The sequence below is a fragment of the Chrysemys picta genome, chromosome 7, assembly GCF_011386835.1.
Source record: "Chrysemys picta bellii isolate R12L10 chromosome 7, ASM1138683v2, whole genome shotgun sequence".
In the NCBI taxonomy this organism is placed as follows: Eukaryota; Metazoa; Chordata; order Testudines; family Emydidae; genus Chrysemys; species Chrysemys picta.
Genome location: NC_088797.1, coordinates 125,723,268 through 125,744,587, shown reverse-complemented (window position 1 = coordinate 125,744,587; position 21,320 = coordinate 125,723,268). Strand labels below are relative to the sequence as shown.

Sequence of the window (21,320 nt, the reverse complement as noted above, 5' to 3'; positions counted from 1 at the left end):
TAATTATTTCTCTGGGATACTTCAAGGCTAAGCAACCCTAGTGGGGCTGCCATCTGCAAGCCTTGGACTGAGCAGGACATGGGCTGAACAGGGCTGGGGGAGGAGCGAGGCTGGGGGTGTGGCACTTCCTCACGCCCGGGCCTCGCTGCATGTCCCCCTGAATGTTCCTCAGCTCCCCTTGGGGGACATGCCCCACAGTTTGGGGACCACTGCTTTAGAGGGAGTGCAATAGCTGTCATCACCACGGTCAGTATATGTATTGTGGTTGTGGAGCAGGGCACCAAGGTGCTAGGCGCTGTACAAACACAGAAGAAAGACAGTCCCTGCTCCAAGAGGGGAAGCAGAAGGAAACAATCAGGTGCTAGTGGTCAGCACACAGCAGAACAGGCAGTGGTCTCAGCACACCAGCTGCACACCCACGGCGTCTGATCACTTCCCAGGTTAAATTAGATTGCCATCTTGAGGTGCCCAATGAACCTCATTGAGTCTCCAACTCTTCTCTGGTTATAGGAAGCTCAGTGTGAAATAACAGGGTCCCCCCAACCCCACACAGGACTGAAGGTTAGGGGGCTCTTCCGTCCATCCTTCTATTTGCTATCTCGGACAATCGTGCCAGCTGTTAGCTCCTTTCTTGGGAGAGGCGCAAAGGGCAAGGTCTGGGGTCTGACCCAGAGTCTGACAATGAAGTTCTTTCACCAAGACAGGACGATGCAAGTTACTGGGGGATCAAGGTGCTAACGGAGACTCATGTGGAGTGATGGATGGTGTCCCTAGCCTCTGTTTGTGAGAAGCCGGGAATGGGCGACAGGGATGGATCACTGGATGATTCCCTGTTCTGTTCATTCCCTCTGGGGCACCTGGCACTGGCCACTGTTGGAAGACAGGACACTGGGCTAGATGGACCTTTGGTCTGACCCAGTCTGGCCGTTCTGAGGCTCTTATGTTGTGTTCTAAGGGGCCTCTAGTGAATCCTTAGTCCTCGCACACAAGCTGTGGCACAACCAATTCCAACCTTCCCGACTCTCCCAGCATAGACGGGGGCGAAGTCTAACCCTGATTATCTCTGGTCGAGACAATCCCCCAAAACCTCAGCTCGTTCCATCGGCTCCATGGCCGGGATCGTGCCTATGTTGCATCATAAACCACCAGCTTCTGGTTTCATCCCCGGGGCCTGTTAAGCAGAAAATTGGCTCCACGATATAAAGATGTCTTTAAATATCCACCAGGGGCACGGCCAGTGGGGAGGGGAATGCCAGGAGATACCTAATAACGGGCTGGAGCTTCGAGAGCTCAGAACCCCGCCGGCCGGGTGCGTCTGGAAGTCCAGTCGGGCCAACGCGACTGATGGGAAAAGACACCATCAGAGAGAAACCGAGAGAGACTGGGCCCAGTCCTGTCACTGACCCTGCACCACACAGGCAGGGAGCTCCCAGCCTTTTAAACGGACCCTCACGTTAATAGCTTCTTTGCAGTCCCAGCGTATAGCACACGTCAGCCAGCGGGCCCGAGGGGCGTCACAAACATGGCACAAGCATCACCCACCGGTGAGGTGGCCGTTCGACCCAGTTTAGAGTGGCTCGAACAAGGTTATATGGAGAGTCTGCCAGAACCAGGAATGGACCCAGCCATCCCAGCTCAGTGCCTGGCTCTAACCACTCAGCCGCACTCCCTTCCTGTGCCTGTGGGCATGACTGACTTCCTTTGCTCCCAGTGCAGAAGGAGCAAAAAGCTTTTCCGAGAGATGGCCGGTGAGGTGAGCTGTCACTGCAGTGCCCGGCTTCCAAGGGGCAGAGCCCGGGTGGAGAGTTCTCCACAGGGCTTTGCCAGGGCACTGTCTTTCAGGGAGCTGGAGTCTTTCAGATGCCTCCGAGCAAAGCACACCCAAGGAAGCCACCTCGGGTTCTCGGGTCATCTCTGCAGCCTCTGCTTTTCCCCAGGGTTTCCCTCCCTGCGATGCGCCCACCGTTTAGAGAGAGATTTAAAATCAGACTCTTGCTAACATGCCCAACGCAGCCATCCCCAGGGCAGGCGACTGCCTGGAGGACCAGCTCCCGTTTCCGCCCCAGTAGCCACGGTTAGCTTTGGAAGCCTGGACGCCCATGAGCCCTGCCCTGCCCGTCAGCGCTACGGAAAAGACACGTGGGCTCCTCACGTGCCGAGATACGGGAACATGTTTGTTCCACTCAACCCTTGAGCTTGAGTTTGGGCTCAGAGCTGTCCCCCCACATCCTGCTCCATACTGGGTGAACTGGAAGCTGTGCCGATGGTTTCTGCAGGGCCTGGGGCCAGCTCTTCCCAGCAGGGCACTGGGGAGGGAGAACGAAAGGGCCCCAGAACCCCACACCGAGGGCTTCAGAGACACTGCAAGCACCACGCTGCTGATAAACGAGGGTGAGTCTAACCCCACGCCTGGCTGAAGCGGCCTGAGCTACGCAGGGTCAGGTCCGGGCAGCGTTTGAGAGAGACCTCCCAGGAGAAGCCAGAACACGGCAGGCAGTGGGGACGGTGAGTCAGTTGGTGGCTTTCCTCCCCTCTGAGAGGGAGCCACAAATCAACGCGCCGGGCTGGGCCATCCCGCCGGGGGTGCAAACCAGACTCCAAACACTCGTGGTCCTGGAAGATTGCAGGGCACGTTTTGCATGACGAGGGGCCATGGAGCCCCCTGATGTTCCACCCCCCCCGTAGCTTTGACTGGATACTGTCCTACGCTTGACTCCTCAGGCTCAGAGGCACTGCCCGGTGTCAGGCGTCGCAGAGCACCCCCGCCTGCCCAGAAAGGGAGAGCTGGTTGGGAGAGTCCCCTGCGCTCCCCAGCCCCTATGTCGCCCCGGCTTTCTCAGGAACGTCTTTCACCAGCCTGTGCTGGCACCTGGTACGACCCGGACAGTCTCCTCGGCGGAGTTACCTGCAGCCCCGGCCTCATTGGCGCAAGCCCAGCACTGGGCTGGAGCCGTCGGCTCTCGGGAAGGCAGCAGAGACATTCCCAGCAAAGAGCATTTCCCAGCGGCACGGTGCCAGCTGGCTTGGCTTCCCACTGCCGCTGGGCTTTGGAGACTTGAAGCGCGGGGCGAGGGGGGAGAGGAAGACTGAGTGAATGGGTTTCCCAGGCCCTTCTCCGTTCTCTGCCAGCACAATGCTCCCTGCTCACACGGCTCCTCGATCATAAGCCAGTGGAGGATGCATTCGTGGAAACACCCAGGGTAAGACCCCTGGCAGCACGAGACAGTGCCGAACGATTCATGCAAGGCTCCTGTTCTCCAGGGGGTTGGACGCCTGGCCCTGGACTCCATGCACACGGGGCCACGTTCAGAGACCAGCCATCCCAAGGCAGATCCAGCACCAGGGCCGGCCTACCCCTCCCCACCCCACCAACAACCTCAACCTTGTTACGAGAGCACCTGCACGGACTCGCCCTGCGTGCCCATCCAGTCCTGGTCCCTCTGTCCCGAGGGCTAGTCGAGCTGCTGCATCAGAAACTTGATGGGGACCCACCAGCTTGTCTCCCCCTAGGCCGGCCGATACCAGAGCAAAACGCAGAGGGTGGGCAAGGCCTGGGACTGAGTGTGTGAGCGGCAGAGCTGGCAGTGCTACGGCTGGAGAAGCAGCCGCTCAGCGAGACAGAGCCGCGCGTACCGATAACACCCAGGCTCGTGCATGTTCGTTCAGAGGACCAGGCCTCACGTGCACTGGAGAAGGGGGGCCCGTGGCTAGGACTGTCCTCACAGTCAGGTGCCCCTTATGCAGCATCTCCCCCAACAGCCAGCGAGGGAGGAAATACCCGACCCTAGTGAACTCACCACGATTCAGATCCACTTATGTGGGCCAGCTCATTAGAAGCACAGCTTTAGGATTAACTATTTGCAACGGTGCTTTGGCCGTGGGGGTGGGAATGAGACTCAGCCAAGTCCTGCTCACCGCGGTGCACGCACGTAACCGACAGCAGGACGGGCCTCTCCTTTCCAGTCGGGAGGCGACAGGCTCAAGTAAACACAACCGGAAAAGCATCAGAGAGGGCGAACGTCAGACAGCTACAGCTCTGCCTCCAACTCCGCGCCGTCACCTTTACAGACACATCTGGGCTAGCAAACACCAGCGCATTTGCAAACCAGGAGGGCCCAGCAATGGAAACCAAGCCCTCTCTCCCCCCGCACAAAACCCAAAACATTAGAGCAGCGCCTGATGAAGAGTCATGAGCAAAGAAGCGATTTCCAGCCGCAGGGTTTGATCAGCAGCAAACAATGGAAAGGCCTCCCTATGCCCACCTGGGTCACGACTCAGCCATTCTTTGCACAGTTTCATTCCATTGCTTCTGTGCTTGCACCGAGCAGCTTTAAACACCCCCCCGGAGCCTCTCCCACTGCCCCCCCCCCCCTTCGTTCCGCTCTTCGGTTTCGGGAGAGGACAGAGAGGCGTTCACAGAAGCAGCAGCCGCCCTGGGATAAGCTGTTGAGCTACTTCTCAAAGCGCTTGCCAGTCTCAAGCAGGGGAAGTCAGAATATCGAGTGGAGAAAGCTGATCTGTATCGAGAGCTTTGTAATTTACCAAAAAATCCTCGACGTCGCCCTGGGGCCTGTTTTAAAGCAGCACAGGCCAGACTCTGGGGAGGTGGGTTTTAAAGGCCATTAACCAAACCTTAAAGCCGATGTCTCTTTATTGCCCGCTTTCGCGTTTCTGCCTCCGCTTTGGGCTCCAATGAACAAAATCCTCATCTCCTCTAAGCTGTTTAGTTCCAATCCCGTCACAGGAATAGCCGTTCCAGCAGAAGCTGCCTGCTAATTTTAAAAGGAACTAATGAGAACAGGAGAGATGGGCCAAGAACGCTGAATAGACGACCTTTTGATAAAGCAACTAATGTGGATTTGTTTGCTTAAGATTTTGTTTATACATATATTGTTTATATGGTGTGTATATATATACACACACCGACTACCTAGCCCTCTAGAACACTGTTCAAACATGCTTGCTGCAGATGGTTTCCCAAGAGCAAATATTTCATCAGATCTGAAACAGAGAACAAACAAATTCTAAAAGGCTAAACGGGATTCCAGGCCTGGAGAGAGAAGCTGGAGGGGTGAATTTTACAGGCCTGATCAAAAGCCAGTCCCATAGGACGGCTGTGTTGCCCAGCGTCCCATTACAACATCTCTGCTGAGCAGTCACCAATGTCTGGAGTCTTGCTGGTCAGCTTCCCAGCGGAGGCGAAATTAAAGTCAAAGAATCCGGCTACACTCCCAGAGTAAGTCCTTGATTTTACACACACACCAGTCCTGGAACAGAGGCGGTCAAAGGAGCATGCAAAGCCATCCCTTCTTCCAGGAATCTCGGCCCAACAGCAGCGCCCTGTTCCTCCTTGAGGCATCGGAGACCAAGGCAGAAAGCAAACTCTCCTGCTTGCATAGCAACCTCTCTCCCCAGGCTGCCTCTACACAGAAACTTCCCAAAACATAACATGGCAGCATGTCTCCCCAAGAGTCAAAACTTGCTCACATGCTAAGAACGTGGATGACTCGGACAGCGCCACCTGGTGACACCTGCCATTAGAGCTGCCACTGTTGTCTCTCCTTTCCTTGACAGTCCCGTGAGAGCCATGGAGGCTGTTGAATTATCCCAAGAGGTGCAGTTTATCCAGACACGAGCTGGGGCACACTACCACGGCAGGTGTGAACGGGGCTAGAGGGATATAGGAGAGGAAGGAAGGATCTAGCCCCTCTCCTGCCTCTGCTGGACCTGTTCTGTGCATACCTATGATTTAAATCCTTGATAGCACTAAGTGGATTCTCTCTATTATTCTCTTTCTCTCAGTATAACATTTCTATATAGTTTTGCTACTCCCCCACCCCCCCAAAAAGGGTCACATTAAGCCACCTCTTGGGAGTGGCACCATCATTTTGCTAATGAAGCCTGTTCTGTCCCCTACCCCAAGCCCAGACGAGAGTGCAGTCTTCCCCCCAAGCACCCTCCCACGTTACAGAGGGGCGCGCAGGGGCCTGGCTGACTCAGACGTGGGTCACGGAGGGAAATGACTGCGTGGAGTGCAAAGGGGGAACTCATCTCTAACTCCGGTAACTGGAACCTCTGAGATCAGAGTTGCTGGGCCACCGACTGCCCCCTGCAATTGGGAGCAAAAAGGGGCAGTTTGGATTTTAAGCGCGTTGAGCAAAATCTTTGTGTGGATTTTTTGTTTTAAACTTACACAAAGAAGAGAGATCTCTGCTCTCCATCACTGGCAGCACTCCTCCACCTCATGATCACTGAGCTACTTCAGACCAGCAGCGTCTCTAGTCTGGTGTCTTTCTGGGACCAATGCAATATGCTTCTGAGGAAGCACACCAGAGCTAGGGGGGAAGGGTAAGGGGGGGGGGTATATTTCACAAAATATTTTGCAAGGAACTAAGGTGTTTTCGTTTTGTTTGAAATTCCTTGGATGGCAATGGAGAACCAGGCCCAATGCACGCAGCCCTTCAGGAGAGCTGGGTGCGGAGAGTAAAGGGCCCGATTCTGCACACACCCTACCGGGACTAGCACTTATCGGCCTACCTTGAGACACCCAAGCGAAGCCTCCAAGAGTGATGGGTACAAATCCTCAGGATCGGGCGACTGGTGGGAACCGCGCACGTAAAGCAGGAAGGTGTTATAGCAGCTGCGTTAGGAGGAGAGTTGGTCACTGGAAACAAACCTGTTCTCCAGTAGAAGACCAGATGAAGGACTGAACCAGAAGCCCCTATTGTAGCTGACAGCCCGACAGGGCAGGGTAAGACATTGAAGAATCTAAGCTCTCCGTTTACTCTAGAGTGGCAAGACATTTTTTAATTACTGGTTGACTCAAGTGTTTATTTAACAGTAATCAGAGCAAAAATTGGCCGGGCATTCCTTCCCTCGCCCCAGCACGGGGTCTGGGTTCCGCTCCGTTCCACGAGCCTACTCAAAAAAGCAGAGTTTAGCGCTGACAGATCTGACAAGCTCAGGTTCCCCAGGCATCCTGATGGGATGTTCTCTTCCCCGCTACACGGGCCAACCTGCTTCTCAGGAGGAAACCCCCACCAGCCAGACGGCCGCTCGCCACCCGTCCGTCCCCAGCACTGGCCTCCTTTGCGGAGCTAACAGTGGGAGCCGTTTTAGTTTTTCCTATATGGCCATGAAAATTAAAACACCATCCCGTGTCGCTGCCCGTTGCTCCGGGCCGGCGATTACATCAGCGGAGCTATTTGCAGACCCAGCCCAGCAGAGCACGTTCTTTGTTTCAAGTCCCGTGGCTCTCTGAGCAGCCAACGGGAGTACTCACGTGCTTAAACGTGCTTTGCTGCATCAGGGGTCAAAAGTCTCTGGCCTGAGATTGCGAGAGATGCTGAGTTCTTGCTACTCCCACTGGGGTCTGATGCTGCATTCAGGGCTTCGAAAGGATCAAGGGGGAGCTGTAACACGCTGGCCCTCCTCTCCCGTAGCAATCCGTTCCCAAATGGCAGGAGCTGCCGACAGAGTGTTCAGGCTTGCCACTTCCTCCCATTCCTTTATACGCCAGCGGCCGTTAAAAAGCGCCTCATTAGCTCTGCGTGTGGATATCGAATGCAGCTGTCACTGTTCCCCTCCTGCAACAACAAGTCGCCCGAATATTCCCCTCTGGATTCCTTTTCCCACAAAGCATTTCGAAAACCGCCGCAGCCCACCGAGAAACGGATGAACTTGTTTTTCATTTGCGAGGCACGCACAGAAAGTGGCCTTGCTTAGATGCCCCTGTGGGATCCGTTCCCATCTCGGCTCCGCTTATTAATGGCTTGTAACTTTCTCACATCTATTTAGAGACGCCAGTGCGCTTCCCAGCCTGCCTGAAACCCGCGTTCCCCCCCCGACACGGCCGCCTTTCGTTTTTACAACAGAAAGTTTGCTCATTCTGTTAAAGCTCACCAGAGCGGTGCAAGTTCTGGGTGCAGCACAGGAAAGGGAGAACCGGCTGGCGTGGGAGACTGATAAAAGGGTATACAGAGCCTCCGCCCTCCAAGTCACTGATTTTAAATCAGCCCCGCTGATTAGTGGCCCAAGCCATCCGACTGCTGTATGGCGGCCTATGCAGCACAACTCCAGGGCTGATTCTCAGAACGGCTCCCGCCCATTTAAGTCTTATTTCCCTCTGCTCTATATAGACCACCAACAGGTGGGGCTGGGTGTAAGAGACCCTCCAAAGTCTAGATTTGGAAACACATCACCGCAGGATTCAGGGGATCCGGAGACCACAGCTCTGAACTTGGCTACTGGGCCAAAGCCAACAGCATACATGGTGATCAATCAGTACGCAAGTCAGCGCCCCCTGCAGGGCTGTTGCATAAGAACGGCCATCCAGGGTCAGACGAAAGGTCCATCTAGCCCATATCCTGTTTTCCAACAATGGCCAATGCCAGAGGCCCCAGAGGGAATCATCAAGTGATACATCCCCTGTCACCCATTCCCAGCTTCTGGTAATCAGAGGCTAGGGACCCCATCCCTGCCCATCCTGGCTAGTAGCCATTGATGGACCTGTCCTCCATGAATTTATCTAGTTCTTTTTTGAACCCTGTTACAGTTTTGGCCTTCACAACATCCCCTGGCAAGGAGTTCCACAGGTTGACTGTGGGTTGTATGAAGAGGTACTTCCTTGTGTTTGTTTTAAACCTGCTGCCTATTAATGTCATTGGTTGATCCCTGGTTCCTATGTTATGGGAAAGGAGTAAATAACACTTCCTTATTCACTTTCTCCACACCAGTCATGATTTTACAGACCTCTATCATCTGCCACCTGTCATCTTTTTTCTAAGCTGAACAGTTCGTCTTCTTAATCTCTCCTATGGAAGCTGTTCCAGCCCCCTGATCATTTTGGTTGCCCTTCTCTGTACCTTTTCCAAATCTAATACGACATTTTTGAGATGGGGCAGCCAGATCTGCATGCAGTTGGCACACCCTTGCTCATAACCAGAGACTGGCATTTGAGTGTACATTTTTAACGGTGAGAATAAGTCATCCTGGGAACAATTTACCCAGGGTCATGGTGGAGGCTCCGTCACTGAGGCTTTTTAAACCAAGATGGGATGTTTCTCTGAAAGCTCTGCTCCTGGAATTGTTAGGGGCAGGTCTCTGACCTGTGCTGTACAGGCTGTCGGACTACATGCTGACAATGATCCCTGCGGGCCTTGGAATCTGTTTCTAGGATTTGGGTTTGGATCTTCGCTAAGTTTCCTTCTCTCGGGTTTTTCTGGAGGGGCTAAAGCTGGGATGGATCCAAATGGAGGCTTCCCAGAACAACGCTGCAAGGAACCCGAGGGGGATGCACAGAGTTTCTGCTCATGCAGTGGAAATGTCATTGTACTGGTGTCTCTTCGTTGCTTTGGACGATGGACAACCCAAGTGTGGGGCAGGACCGTTCTCTGGCCTGCATACAGCTAGCCAGCGAGGGGCTTGGCAGGAGGCGGGGCCCATGCTCCGAGCAGTCCCTGAAGGGTGGGCAGGATGCGGGGAATTTCACTGGGGGGGACCAACTGGACCGGCACCGCCCCTAACTGAGCAGTCGCTGAGCCAGCAATGGAGGACACAGCACCCAGTTCTGCACAGGCCAAGGGCAAGCACCAGGGTGGCGTTTATCTGAGTACCGTTGCAAGCACCGGCATATGCGGCCACACGGTGTGTCACAGGCTGCCAGGGGCCGCGACACCAAAGGGCTTTCATGCAAGCCGGCTTCGGGCACCCAAGCAACAGATCCCTGGGACTCCTATGTACGAGCCCTGCGCACCGCTTGGACCATGCTGCATCGAGCAGAAGCGAGAACATGAAATCATTTGTCCGGAGCCAGCGGATCGCTCCCCGCCCCCAAAAAGGCGTGCAAGTCAATTGTATATCTGGGCTGGTAAATATTAAGGCTACTTCTCTTCCGTGCACCAGATGAAAAACAGATCAATAAAAATCATGCCATTTGCCTGGCTACAGACAGGCGTGCACAGTTTGTCTTCCAAAAATAAATAAGCCCTGAACTTTGTTTCCTTGCCATGTCCTCCTCTAGCAAGCTGGCAGACCGCCGGCCAAGCCCGCCCTGGGGAAAGATCGCTGGGCCTTTCTTTATCACAAAGCAAACTCTGCTCAAACGTAACCAGCTAGGGCAAAGCAAAAGCTAATGGCAGTGCGTGCCCGTCTTCCCAACGTAGGGCTTTGTGGGGGGTTTGCAGATCAGTAATTACACCTCCTTCCCAGCACTCCTATGCCTGCGATCAGTGGGTAGCTTTGTCTTGTAGGACAATCATCCAATTAGCTGTAAAAGCTGGTTAATTTTTTACCCAGTCGATACAGAAGGAGGAACTGCTGCGGTTTGAATTTCTTTTCTTTTTCTTTTTTTTTGCAAGCAGGGGACATTAACTCATCCCTGGCAAACCCGGGTGCTCAGAGGCCTTCCCTCGGCATGGGGAAGGCGGGAGAAACTCGACCCGGTTCCTCAGCAAAGGATCAGAGAGTCACATGGCGGAGTTCAAGCCGGGGCAATACAAGTCTCGCAGTGCAGTGAGGAGGAAGTGCCCACACGGACTAGGGGACTGGCTGGCTGGCATTTCACACCCAGAGGAAGCTGGGTTTGTTCTGCAGGTTCTACAGGTGCATGGCTTTCCCCCGGGGAGGGAAGGCAAGATTCGGTCCCAGCCTCAGAACTCACCTGGTTTTGGAAGTTTGATACCCTGGGAGGCCCCTCGCACTTCCTCCCTGAGCCTGTACATGACGCCCCCACCTCTGCTCCTACCTGGACTGATCCCCCTTCATCCCAGAAAGGGATGATGGGAGAGAGAAACAAACAGAACTACAAGATCTGACCAGGCAGGTGTATCTCAGCTCTGCAGGTCACTCTCAGGCCTTAGCCAGGACGCGTCTGCCACAGAACGTGCCAGCCTGCGTTCTAACACCGATGTCCACGCACGCCGCAGCTCGGGAGGGGACAAGCTACAGGATGAAAGAAACCGGTTATCAATGGCCACAACAATGTGAGCTACGGTGCACTGGGCAGCCCCAAGCAGACGGTCTAAGCCGGATAAGCCGGTCCTTGCCACCCCAAACATCGATCCAATTCTGTTCAGCAAGAGGGTCCCGGTGGGGGGAACAGCCCCTTGGAGATTTTCCCCATCCTAGGCCAACGTAAGCAGCCCAACTCAGCCCACCTGACGTAGGGGTCGGGACGGGAGGGAGAGCAGCCGACTGGCAGCTGGATCCAATTCACTTCGGGGCTGCGCTGGTTCCTGGAGAAGGCCAAAATTAGGGAGGCCCAAAGCCACCTGGGCACTCCCTGGTCTGCCCCAGATTTTTCTCCAGAGCCACGGAGTTCAAGGCCAGAAAGATTCGCCAGAACATCTCATCTGCCCTCCTGCATATCACAGGCCACCAAGCGAACGACCGGAATTAAGACATAAGAATGGCCAGAGTGGGTCAGACCAATGGTCCATCTAGCCCAGGTTCCTGTCTTCCAACAGCAGCTGGTACCAGATGCTTCACAGGGAATGGACAGGGGAGTGTCTGATCCCCTGTTGTCCAGTCCCAGCTTCTAGCCATCAGAGATTTAGGGACACCCAGAGCCTGGGGTTACATCCCTGCCCATCCTGGCTAATAGCCATTGATGGACCTATCCTCCAGGAACTGATCTAGTTATTTTTGAACCCCATTTTAGTTTTGGCCTTCGCAGCATCCCCTGGCAAGGAGTTCCACAGGTGACTGGATGTTGTGTGAAGAAGAACTTCCTTCTGTTTGTTTTAAAGCTGCTGCCTATTCATTTCATGGGGTGACTCCTGGTTCTTGTGTTATGGGAAGGGGTAAATAACACTTCCTGATTCACTTTCTTCACAGAGTTCACGATTAGACCAAAGTATAATAGCTCTCAGGAGACTAAGCCCCTGGTATTTAAATTACTCAAGTAAAAAAAAAATAATGCGTGGGAAAAAAAAGATTCTACACAATTTATTTACATTCCAGCATTCCCCTGCCAAGCTGGGAACCCAGAGAGTCTTGTTCTAACACGTGAGAACTGGAGAGCAAAACTAACCAGTCTCCAGAACCATCATGCTAATCACATGGAGCCCAGATGTCAACGGACAGCACAAGATAAACAAGGGCATTATAACTCTCATTCCAACATGCAGGGGTGTTAAGAAAGTCCCATACACAAACGGCATGACCCTATGTGATTTTTTTATCTTGACAGGGCCCTTTTTCGGGGGAGTTTTGCAGCATTCCTGGAGAAACAGGGCAATGCTTTGCTGTGAAATGGGCTTCGCCAAAGCCACATCAAGTTCGCTGCCAACAGAGAGCAGGATCATCAGGTGGGAAGGTTCCACTTCAAAAGTCAATGCTGAACTGGACTATACCATTATGTGGCTGTATTTGTGGCGACTTTCTTCCTGACCCTACTCCGCAAGTCTAGGTTGTGCCCTGAAGCATGACAATAGATACCCCTTTAACTTTTACTCTAGGTGGTGAAATTGCATTGCTATGTTAATAATGCACTTTTCTACTTATTATGGCCTCTCCAGATAAAATAGTGCAGAGAAATAAGTTAGCGTCGAACAGACTTTTGAAAATCTCCTGGCCAGGGCCTGTGCAGAGGCATTATATTTCCAGGTGCTGCCGTTACACGGACCTTCACACCATAACCAATAGCTCAGTGTCTGAAAACACACTCAGCAGCAGCATGTGTTTTGGCTATTTTTTTTTTAAACCTGACATTTTTAAGCTGGCAGCATAGGACTCCTGGCTAAAGCAAAGCTTATTCCTCTTGTCAGCCTGTTTTTTCCCGGGGCAAACTCCTTGCTTAGTTTCTGATCCTAATTACATTTTTCTGCTTCTAACTTAAAAGCTTCCTTGAAAAAAAAAATGGGGAGACTTACAATACACAGGAGCTGAAATCCTATCTGTCTTCTGATCCTGCACTTACACAGTGGGGTCTCTTGCTGTCTTCGCAGAGGGCTCTTAACCTTGTGTCAAACTGCTGGGAGTTGAGAAGGAAAAGGAGTGTTCCCAAGAACCCAGTTGTGGCATGCAGCTGTGACGAGTACTTTAACTGCAGTGCAGACATACCCTGACAGTAGAGACCCGTGGCTGGCCCATGCCAACTGACCAGGGCTCGAGGGACTCCGGCTGAGGGGCTGTTTAATTGTGGTGTAGACATTGCACCTGGGGCTGCTGCCTGAGGTCTGGGACTGTCCCACCTCATGAGGTCTTAGAGCCTGGGCTGTTGGCTGCTGTGGTCCCCGCCTTTTTACTGCTGTCCTCTCAGTGCTCACTTGAGGTGTTTCCCAATCACAGCGTGAAAGAACCCCCTGGGTAGCAGGCAGGAAATGTGCCTTGACTGCTCCTGGGGGCCTGATTCTGATCTTGCTTACGCAGGCGTCTGTTCACTTCGGTGGAGTTGTTCTCGATTCTTACACTGATGTAACCCTCGCTTAATTGTTCTGCTGGAAAACGAAGCGTCTGTTAACTTTTAAAACTTGTTCCCTGATCCCTATCATCCAAGCAGTTACTAGTGATATTAACGAGTGATAGTGGCTCAGGTTTCCCGTATTGTGTGATACAGGGCTGTGCACTCAGCCCCCACGCATGAGATGTGTCCGACTGTGTTCTCCTGCCGCCATTGTTCATACCACCCTCTCCTTTCCGGCCTGGCTATATTTTGGGGGGGATCACAGGGATAGAAAAGACACAAGGCTAGAGGTGGCCATTGATCTGTTCCAGCCATGACAATGTCTCTGTTCCTAGGGGGGAAAACAGTAAAATCAGTCCCCATGGGCCATGCAAAACATGAAGCTGAGTGGTGTGAACTCAGTTATAAGGGAGAATCAGGAAGATTAGCTGCAGCTTGACACAGTTTGCATTCATCTCAGTTCACTTCCTTTAAAAATTAACAGTCGTAGTTCTGCACTTTGGCCATTGCTGTGTCCGATTGTCATAAACAGATTTTACCCCAGGAGACCACAGTTTCGTAACACTGAGCTCATCTAAATACTTCTCGTAAAGTGATGAGCTTTGCACACGAAGGGAATGCAGAGAGTGGCTCAGCCATAACACAGCCCTAAGTCCACATGGGCTGCATGCTATTCCGCCAGCCAAGACACTCCTGCGTCACTCCACATCAGAATAAGTTGTGTGGGGGCTTTAAGTTTTTACTCTCTGTTCAAATCAGTGGGCATCAAACCGGAACGTCAGTGCCCAACGCACAGCCTTTTACATTTAAAGAGCGGTATTCTAATCAAGAAGCCACAGTCCCACCTGCCAACTGTCCAAAGCTTTACTTAAAATAACCTATTTTAATGGGCCAGGAAGCCTCATTTGAGTTCCTTCTGTCCTCACAATCACCGGACTGCATGTGGGAAAAGCCTATGATCCCGTCGAGTGGGCCTGCATGCAGAAGGCTGTTCTTGCACTGGTGTAGGAACATCTTAAATGAAACTACTACCTAGCTCTCTGAAAGCTAGACTCCAGCTTGGGGAAAAAACAGCCCCTGTTTCCACCGCGTTGTAGTTATCACAGGCTGCCCCACCTCCTCCCACTCCCAGTTTTTGCCCTTGTGCTTGCTGTTGGCTATTAAATTGTGTGGCTTGAAAGAGTTCCAAGGCATTTACACAGATCAAAAACTTTCCCAAACAAGCCTTTGTGCCAGCAATATACTCAGCGCTCCCAAGAGTTTTCGACTGAGCATGTCAAACAAAGCACTTGTGTCAAAAGCTGAGATCTCTTCCTGCCACGGAGGACAACAGAAATCCCCTACGCCACCGATTTTGGGGTATACATTTATTTCCTTAAATCCAGTAGGCTGAAATTCACTGTGAACATTCCCACAATCCTGCTCTCTCATTCAGAAACACTCAGATACTTAGGAATACATATTCTGCCTTCTACGGAAAATATTCTGCCTGGCTAACCTGCAAGCCCTGGTTAAGAAAAATAAATTCAAATCACAATCAATAGATTTCTCTCCCCACATTATAGGCCACCATATCAGCAGTTAAAGGTATCAAGCCAGAGACACAATACGTTGCAAATGTTGCAGCTTTTTTAGAGTCCAAATTTCAATCAAATCCTATTCCTTTGTTCTTAGACATCAGAAATCAAACTAAAACTTGCTCCGTGATTATAAACAAAAGGGGAGGGGCCCCTCAATTTTTCTCATGTATTTTGTTACACTTCGCCCAGCAAACCTGCATTCAGTTTTGGGACTGGTTCACACCACACCATAACTTTAGCTGGAACAACCAGCTGGATGGGAATGTTTTTAACCGACCGTAGCTTTCTGTGTTACTCTAGGAGTGTAAGCGCTGTAGGACAGGGAAGGCCATTTGCCATGTTTGTACCTTGGTTTGAACAGAGACCAATCCGGTTGAGGATTCGAGGCACTCTCACAAGAGTACTGCCTCGGGACAGGCAAGGATAGTCCAGAAACCGCTAGACCCAGCTTTCTTATTCACTAAGAGCTATGGAATGGAATAAGCTTTTAAGAGAACCCATATTTGTCACCTGTTCCATTAGAAGCCCATCTGGGCTCCTTACATCCCTCAATTCCCCCATCCCACCCCACACAGGTTCCCTGTTGTCATCCTCTCATCCCCATCTATTTTAGGGACTCCCTGCAGCCCTCCCGCTCTGCCCCATGCCAGGGGATCTGTGTGCCCCCTTCCCACCACCATTTTTATTCTCATAGATGCCAAGGCCAGAAGAGACCAGTGTGAGCATCTAGTCTGATCCCGGTATGGCACAGGCCAGAGACCTGCCCCAGAATAATCCCTAGAGCAGAGCTTTTAGGAAAACATCCAGTCTTGATTTCAAAATCCAGTGATGGAGAACCCACCATGACCCTTGGTAAACTGTTAGTCACTCTCACCGTTAACACCGTGCCTTTTATTTCCAGTCTGAATTTGTTTAGCTTCAACTTCCAGCCAATGGATTGTGCTACACCTTTCTCTGCTGGACTGAAGAACCCAGTATTAAATATTAGTTCCCCATGCAGATACTTACAGACTAATCAAGTCAACCCTTAACCTTCTCTTTGTTAAGCTAAATAGATTGAGCTCTTTGAAGCTCTCACTGTAAGGTGAGTTTTCCAATCCTTTCATCATTCTCATGGCTCTTCTCTGACCCCTCTCCAATTGCTCAACATCCTGCTTGAACTATGGGCACCAGAAGCGGACACAGTCTTCCAGGAACAGTAGCACCAGTGTCAAATATAAAGGTAAAATGACCTTTTTACTCCTATTCAAGATCCCCGTTTACGCATCCGAGGGTCACGTTAGTTCTTTTGGCCACAGCGTCGCACTGGGAGCCCGTGTTCAGCTGATTCTCCACCACGACCCCCATATCTTTTTCAGAGTCACGGCTTCCCAGGTTAGAGTCCCCCATACTGTAAGTATGGCCGACATTCTTTGTTCCTAGATGTATACATTTAGTCATATTAAAATACACAGTTTGCTTGCGCCCAGTTTATCAAGCGATCCAGATCGCTCTGAATCAATGACCTGTCCTCTTCATTATTTACCACTTCCCCAATTTGAGAGTCATTTGCAAACTTTATTAGTGATGTCATGTTTTCTTCTAGGTCATTAATAAAAATGTTAAATAGCGTAGGACCAAGAACCAATCCCTGCGAGACCCCACTGCTTGCGGACAATTCCCCATTTACAATTACATTTTGAGATCTATCAATCAGCCAGTTTTAAATCCATTTAATGTGTATTATGGTAATTTGACAGCATTCTAGGTTTTTTATCACGTCATGAACTACCTGGGGTCATGCAGTTTACCCTTTCTAAAAACTGGTGCAACCTTGGCTTTCTCCCAGTCTTCTGGAACTTCCTCGGTATTCTAAGACTTATTGAAAATCAACATTAATGGTCCAACAAGCTCCTCTGACAGCTCTTTAAAAACTCTTGGATGCCAGTTATCAGGACCTATTGCTTTAAAAATGTCTGACTTTAGTAGCTTCTGTTTAACATCCTCCACCGATACTATTGGAATGGAAAGAGTGTTATCATCCCCATAGGATGAGACCATATCATCTGTTTTTCCCCCAAATACAGAACAGAAACATTTATTGAACACTTCTGCCTTTTCTGCATTATTATTGTTAATTCTACCATTTCCCTCTAGTAATGGACAAATACCATTGTCAGGATTCTTATTGTTCCTGATATATTCAAAAAAACTCCTTATTGTCCTTAACTGTGCTGGCCATAGAGTTCTCCTTGTGTGCCTTTGCTTCCCTTATCAATTTTCTACAAGTCCTAACTTCTGATTTATATTCCTTACTATCAAATTCCCCTTTCTTCCATTTGTTAGATATTATTCTTCTTTCGTTCTCTTCAACCAAGTGTCAACACTTTTAGGTTCTATTGGGAGAATCGGCAAGGCTAAAAGGAGAGGTTGTTATGTGGGAATGTGCTAATGGTTGCCATCAACCAATAATTACAGAGGTGGCAGAAGCCAATAGCTCTGATAGCTAAATGCCAGAGGCTCCTCCGGATGTCCCCCATTTTCCACTTTCAGTTCCCCTCCCCAAAAATGTCATTAGAGTTCTGGCCATTGATGCCTGGAACATTCCCTTAAATTTTGGAATTAATTGGATGTGGCATTCAAACGTTATTGCATTACAAGCAGAGAAATGCCATCAAGCCAAGTGTAAAACCTTGCAAGGCCAGTCAGCTACGCAGCTTCATTCATAAGTATATCCGCAACTCTTACAATCAGAGTGAATGCTCCCCATTGGAAACCGTCTCCCACACCACTGTTATTAGCATATGTGACATTGACTCAGCTCAAACACAATCCGCCCATGCACCGCGTCCGCCCACAATGGGAACTCTTTGTATTGTTCTTTCCGACAGTCACTGCAACAATACATACCTGAAGACAGCTGCCCTGTAAGGGGCTGTGAATTACATTCCGAAGGCTAACCAGCTTATTTTTCCATTAACTCTAAAGCAGGCAAGACTTGCCCCAAGCGGCTTTTCCATTCCCCAGAACTCCATCACTGTGGGCTAAAATGCTAATGGTCACAGATCACTTTAAAATGGCAGGTCTATAACGCAGTGATCAGCGGGCGGTAGAACATTCCTCTACGTTAGCAAGCCAGTCTAATGGTAGAGTCCGTGAGTTACTTCCCTCCCCTGGAGTTGCTGTTTAGGTTAGATGCACACTTGAGGACCTACATCATATCGCTGGGACCAGCATTAATATTCTAGTAGCACCCAGAGGCCTCAGAGATTGGGCTAGGCGCTGTGTAGAGACAGAGTGGGAGATGGTCCTTGCGTACAGTCCAAACAGCCAGAGGGAATACGATCCCATTCAAAGATGGGAAATGGAGGTGTAGGATTAAGTGACATGTGGAAGTGAATCCCAATCTCCTAAATCCCACTCCAGCGCCTTAATCACCAGGCTACCCTTGGACCTGCGGTGATTCCCAGTAGATCTACCTTCCCCTCACCCCTAGTTACTTGGAACCATGGGTAATTCTATGCGTAGGATTGCGACCCTACTGCCAGAACCTGAGACATGGAGGGTCAGGCGGAGCGGTTGGAGCAGCGGCAGTCCGGCTCAGCGGTCAGTGTGGTGGCAGCCAGCCCGGGAACCAGAGGTTGGAGCCGGAGCCAGGAGTCAAGAGCAGAGTCGGAACAAGGCATAGGTAGGGCTGGAGCGGGCAAAGGCATGCAGAGTCTGTCACCACTATCAGGCCGGGGACAGGTCCAACCCAGGAAGTGACACTGGGCAGACTGAGCTGCTACCTCTCCTGCAAGGCTTATATACCTCTCCTGAGAGTCACCAGACCCGCTCCTGGCTTGCAGATTGGCTCCAGAGCCTAGCACATCACCACATGTGGCTCTAGTTCAGGGATGACCAATCACCTCGCATCTACCTGTGATGTCACCGGGACCCATCTTGCGTAGCTCACTTCATTTTTCCAGTAAAAGTGGTTTTTTACTTGGAGGGCAGCCAAACTGGAACTCCAACACCCAAACGTGCCCACGTTCAGAGGCCAGAAGCACTGAATCAATTAATCATAGAATCACAGAATCTCAGGGTTGGAAGGGACCTCAGGAGGTCATCTAGTCCCACCCTCTGCTCAAAGCAGGACCAACCGCAACCAATCCCCACTGATATCAACTCAGCCAATGTGCACCCGAGAATTAGCTCAAGGGCTTCTCAAACCCAGCTTGGAGACTTATTTGAAACCAGAGCCAGCTCCCCTTTTTTTAGCATTAATTAAAAAAAAAAAGAGGATAGTCCAGAGGAAAACGTCAGGTCCCATCTTCTATTCTCTGTGTTACATAGCGGCTCAATCCATTCTTCAGGGACTTTCTATGAGCAACATCTTCTAAGTTAAGAAAAACAGGCTAAACTTTTTTTTTAAAGTACATAAGATGTGGAAGGACAGTGAGGTGCCACTCTGCGCCTTCAGCTCCTCCTTAACAAACCCACCGAATGCTAGACTCACAGCTGGAGTGCGAGCTGCAAGGTAATGAGCCGCCCCAGCATTTCAGGGAATTATACTTACATTGTAGAACTGTGTGAAGATTTGCAGAGTCGGGCCTCTGATGTTCCCTCGTGTCCCTGATCTCTGACTCTGAAAGATCAGCACCAGGGTGAAGTCTCAGAAGATCCGCTCTGCCAAGCTCTCTGCACTAATCAAATGCAATTATACTCCCTTGAAACGCTGCCGGGCCTTCTCCCTGTGTCAACAGATGAATGCTCTTTATCCTCCACTACATGCGAGCAAATAAATTGGAATTATGCGCACATCTCTTCTGTATTAAGAGTCGTGAAAGCGCTAACAAAATACAAACCAGAATAGCAGGAGACTACAAGATAGTACATTCAAAGACGGCCACATACAAGTGCTCAAAAACACTTGCACGCTAATATGGCTAAAACTAAAAGTACGCCAACCAAGTCCCGTCTTCTTTCATTCCATCACTCACGTAAGTTTGGTCACACTTTATACTCAGGGTATCATACGCACAGCTGGTAGTGCCACCTCTAGTTAAAGCTGCCCAACACTTTGCACTATAAGACCCAGTTTTCAGTTGCTTGTAACTTTCCTAAACTTAAATCCTTCGGGCTGATATGCTCCCTGCCCCTGAGACGGGAGGGGTCTTGATGACCCCAGAAGTCGCTTCCAGGCTGTGTCCTACATCCGCACCTCAGGCGGAATTATTGTTTGAAAGTTGCAGCTAAATACATTTTGCCCATGCAAAAAAATAAATTCTTCCCCGTGTTTTCTTGAGAAGCTCTGGTGCCTCTGCTTTGGAGCAAGGACTTGAAACTTGGCGGCGGGGAGGGAGGTGTCACCCTGGCGCCAGGGACGTGTCTTTTGCCATCCCTCTGAAAATTCACCCAAATCTGGCCAAATTATAAGCCCGGGGGGGGAGGGAGCCACAGATGGACTCTCAGTTCACACACACTAGGACAGACTTGTTAAAGTTTGGCAGCTAAATTCTCCCAAGATGCCATCTGCACTGAGCATGCTCTAGCCCCTCACGGCTCCGACATGCAACTGGACTGCAACTACGCCATCCCCACAGAGCAACTGAGATGCTCCATCCCAGGGCCGCAGGGGCTGAGCAGGACTTTCCCTGCAATCGCTCCTCTCGCTGCTGGTGGCCACTGTGGCATCGGGCACCAGAACTGAGCCAAGGGAGACTGTCTACTCTCATGCTCCCCCTTCTGGCATCCAGGCAACAAGGAGGAGACAGAGGAAGCACCTGATTCAAACGCAGAGGACAAAGAAGTGGGAGGAAGGAGCTAGAAGTCGGGGAGGAGGAGCCAGGATGGGTGGGAGTGGGAAGGAGGAGAGAGAGCTGGGGGACACAGACAGGGTTTGGGGTGGAAGCGGAACCACTACAGCACATTCCCCCTCCAAAACCTATAATTGTACCCAGAGTCCTGAATCTCTCCATTCCCCTGCTGTCAGCAAACATCTGCAAAGCCCACCGGAAAGTGTGTGTCTCATTCCCCTCTAGTGGTGACTCTGCGGCTACGTCCTCACTACGGGGCGGGTCCATTTTAGATACGCAAATTCAGCTACGCAAATAGCGGAGCTGAATTCAATGTATCGGAGCCGACTTACCCCGCTGTGAGGACGGCGGCAAATCGACCTCCGCGGCTCCCCCGTCGACGGCGCTTACTCCTACCTCCGCTGGTGGAGTACAAGCGTCGATTCAGGGATCGATTGTCGCGTCCAAATGAGACGCGATAATTCGATCCCCGAGAGATCGATTTCTACCCGCTGATTCAGGCGGGTAGTGTAGACGTAGCCTGCGTAGAGGATGACAGCCTACTACTGCTGTTATTAT

The 21,320-nt window shown here is 51.1% G+C and overlaps 1 protein-coding gene and 1 long non-coding RNA gene across 9 annotated transcripts in view; one reads left to right on the top strand and one right to left on the bottom strand.

Annotated features, from left to right (window-relative positions):
• The window catches only part of SEMA4G (semaphorin 4G), a 96,580-nt gene that overhangs the window by 63,415 nt on the left and 11,845 nt on the right, over positions 1-21,320 (bottom strand). Inside the window, exon 1 of one of the 8 annotated variants that reach the window (XM_042845194.2) lies at positions 19,523-19,849. The exons of 1 other annotated variant lie outside the window; for it this stretch is intronic. Coding sequence is in view for 2 of the 7 variants with exons in the window: in XM_065552648.1 (XP_065408720.1) it covers positions 4,263-4,299 (37 nt within the window). In the remaining 5 variants the exon portion in view is untranslated. Of the gene's footprint in view, positions 1-3,797; positions 4,210-4,262; positions 4,315-4,632; positions 4,772-7,282; positions 7,929-13,268; positions 13,739-18,883; positions 18,921-19,522; positions 19,850-21,320 lie in introns of those variants that run through there. 6 more of the 8 variants (XM_065552649.1, XM_065552654.1, XM_042845196.2 and 3 more) reach the window with 6 other exon arrangements.
• On the top strand, positions 9,996-20,209 carry LOC135972813 (uncharacterized). Its single transcript, XR_010589351.1, has 2 exons — positions 9,996-11,133; positions 12,191-20,209. It is a non-coding gene; the product is annotated as an uncharacterized LOC135972813 (long non-coding RNA).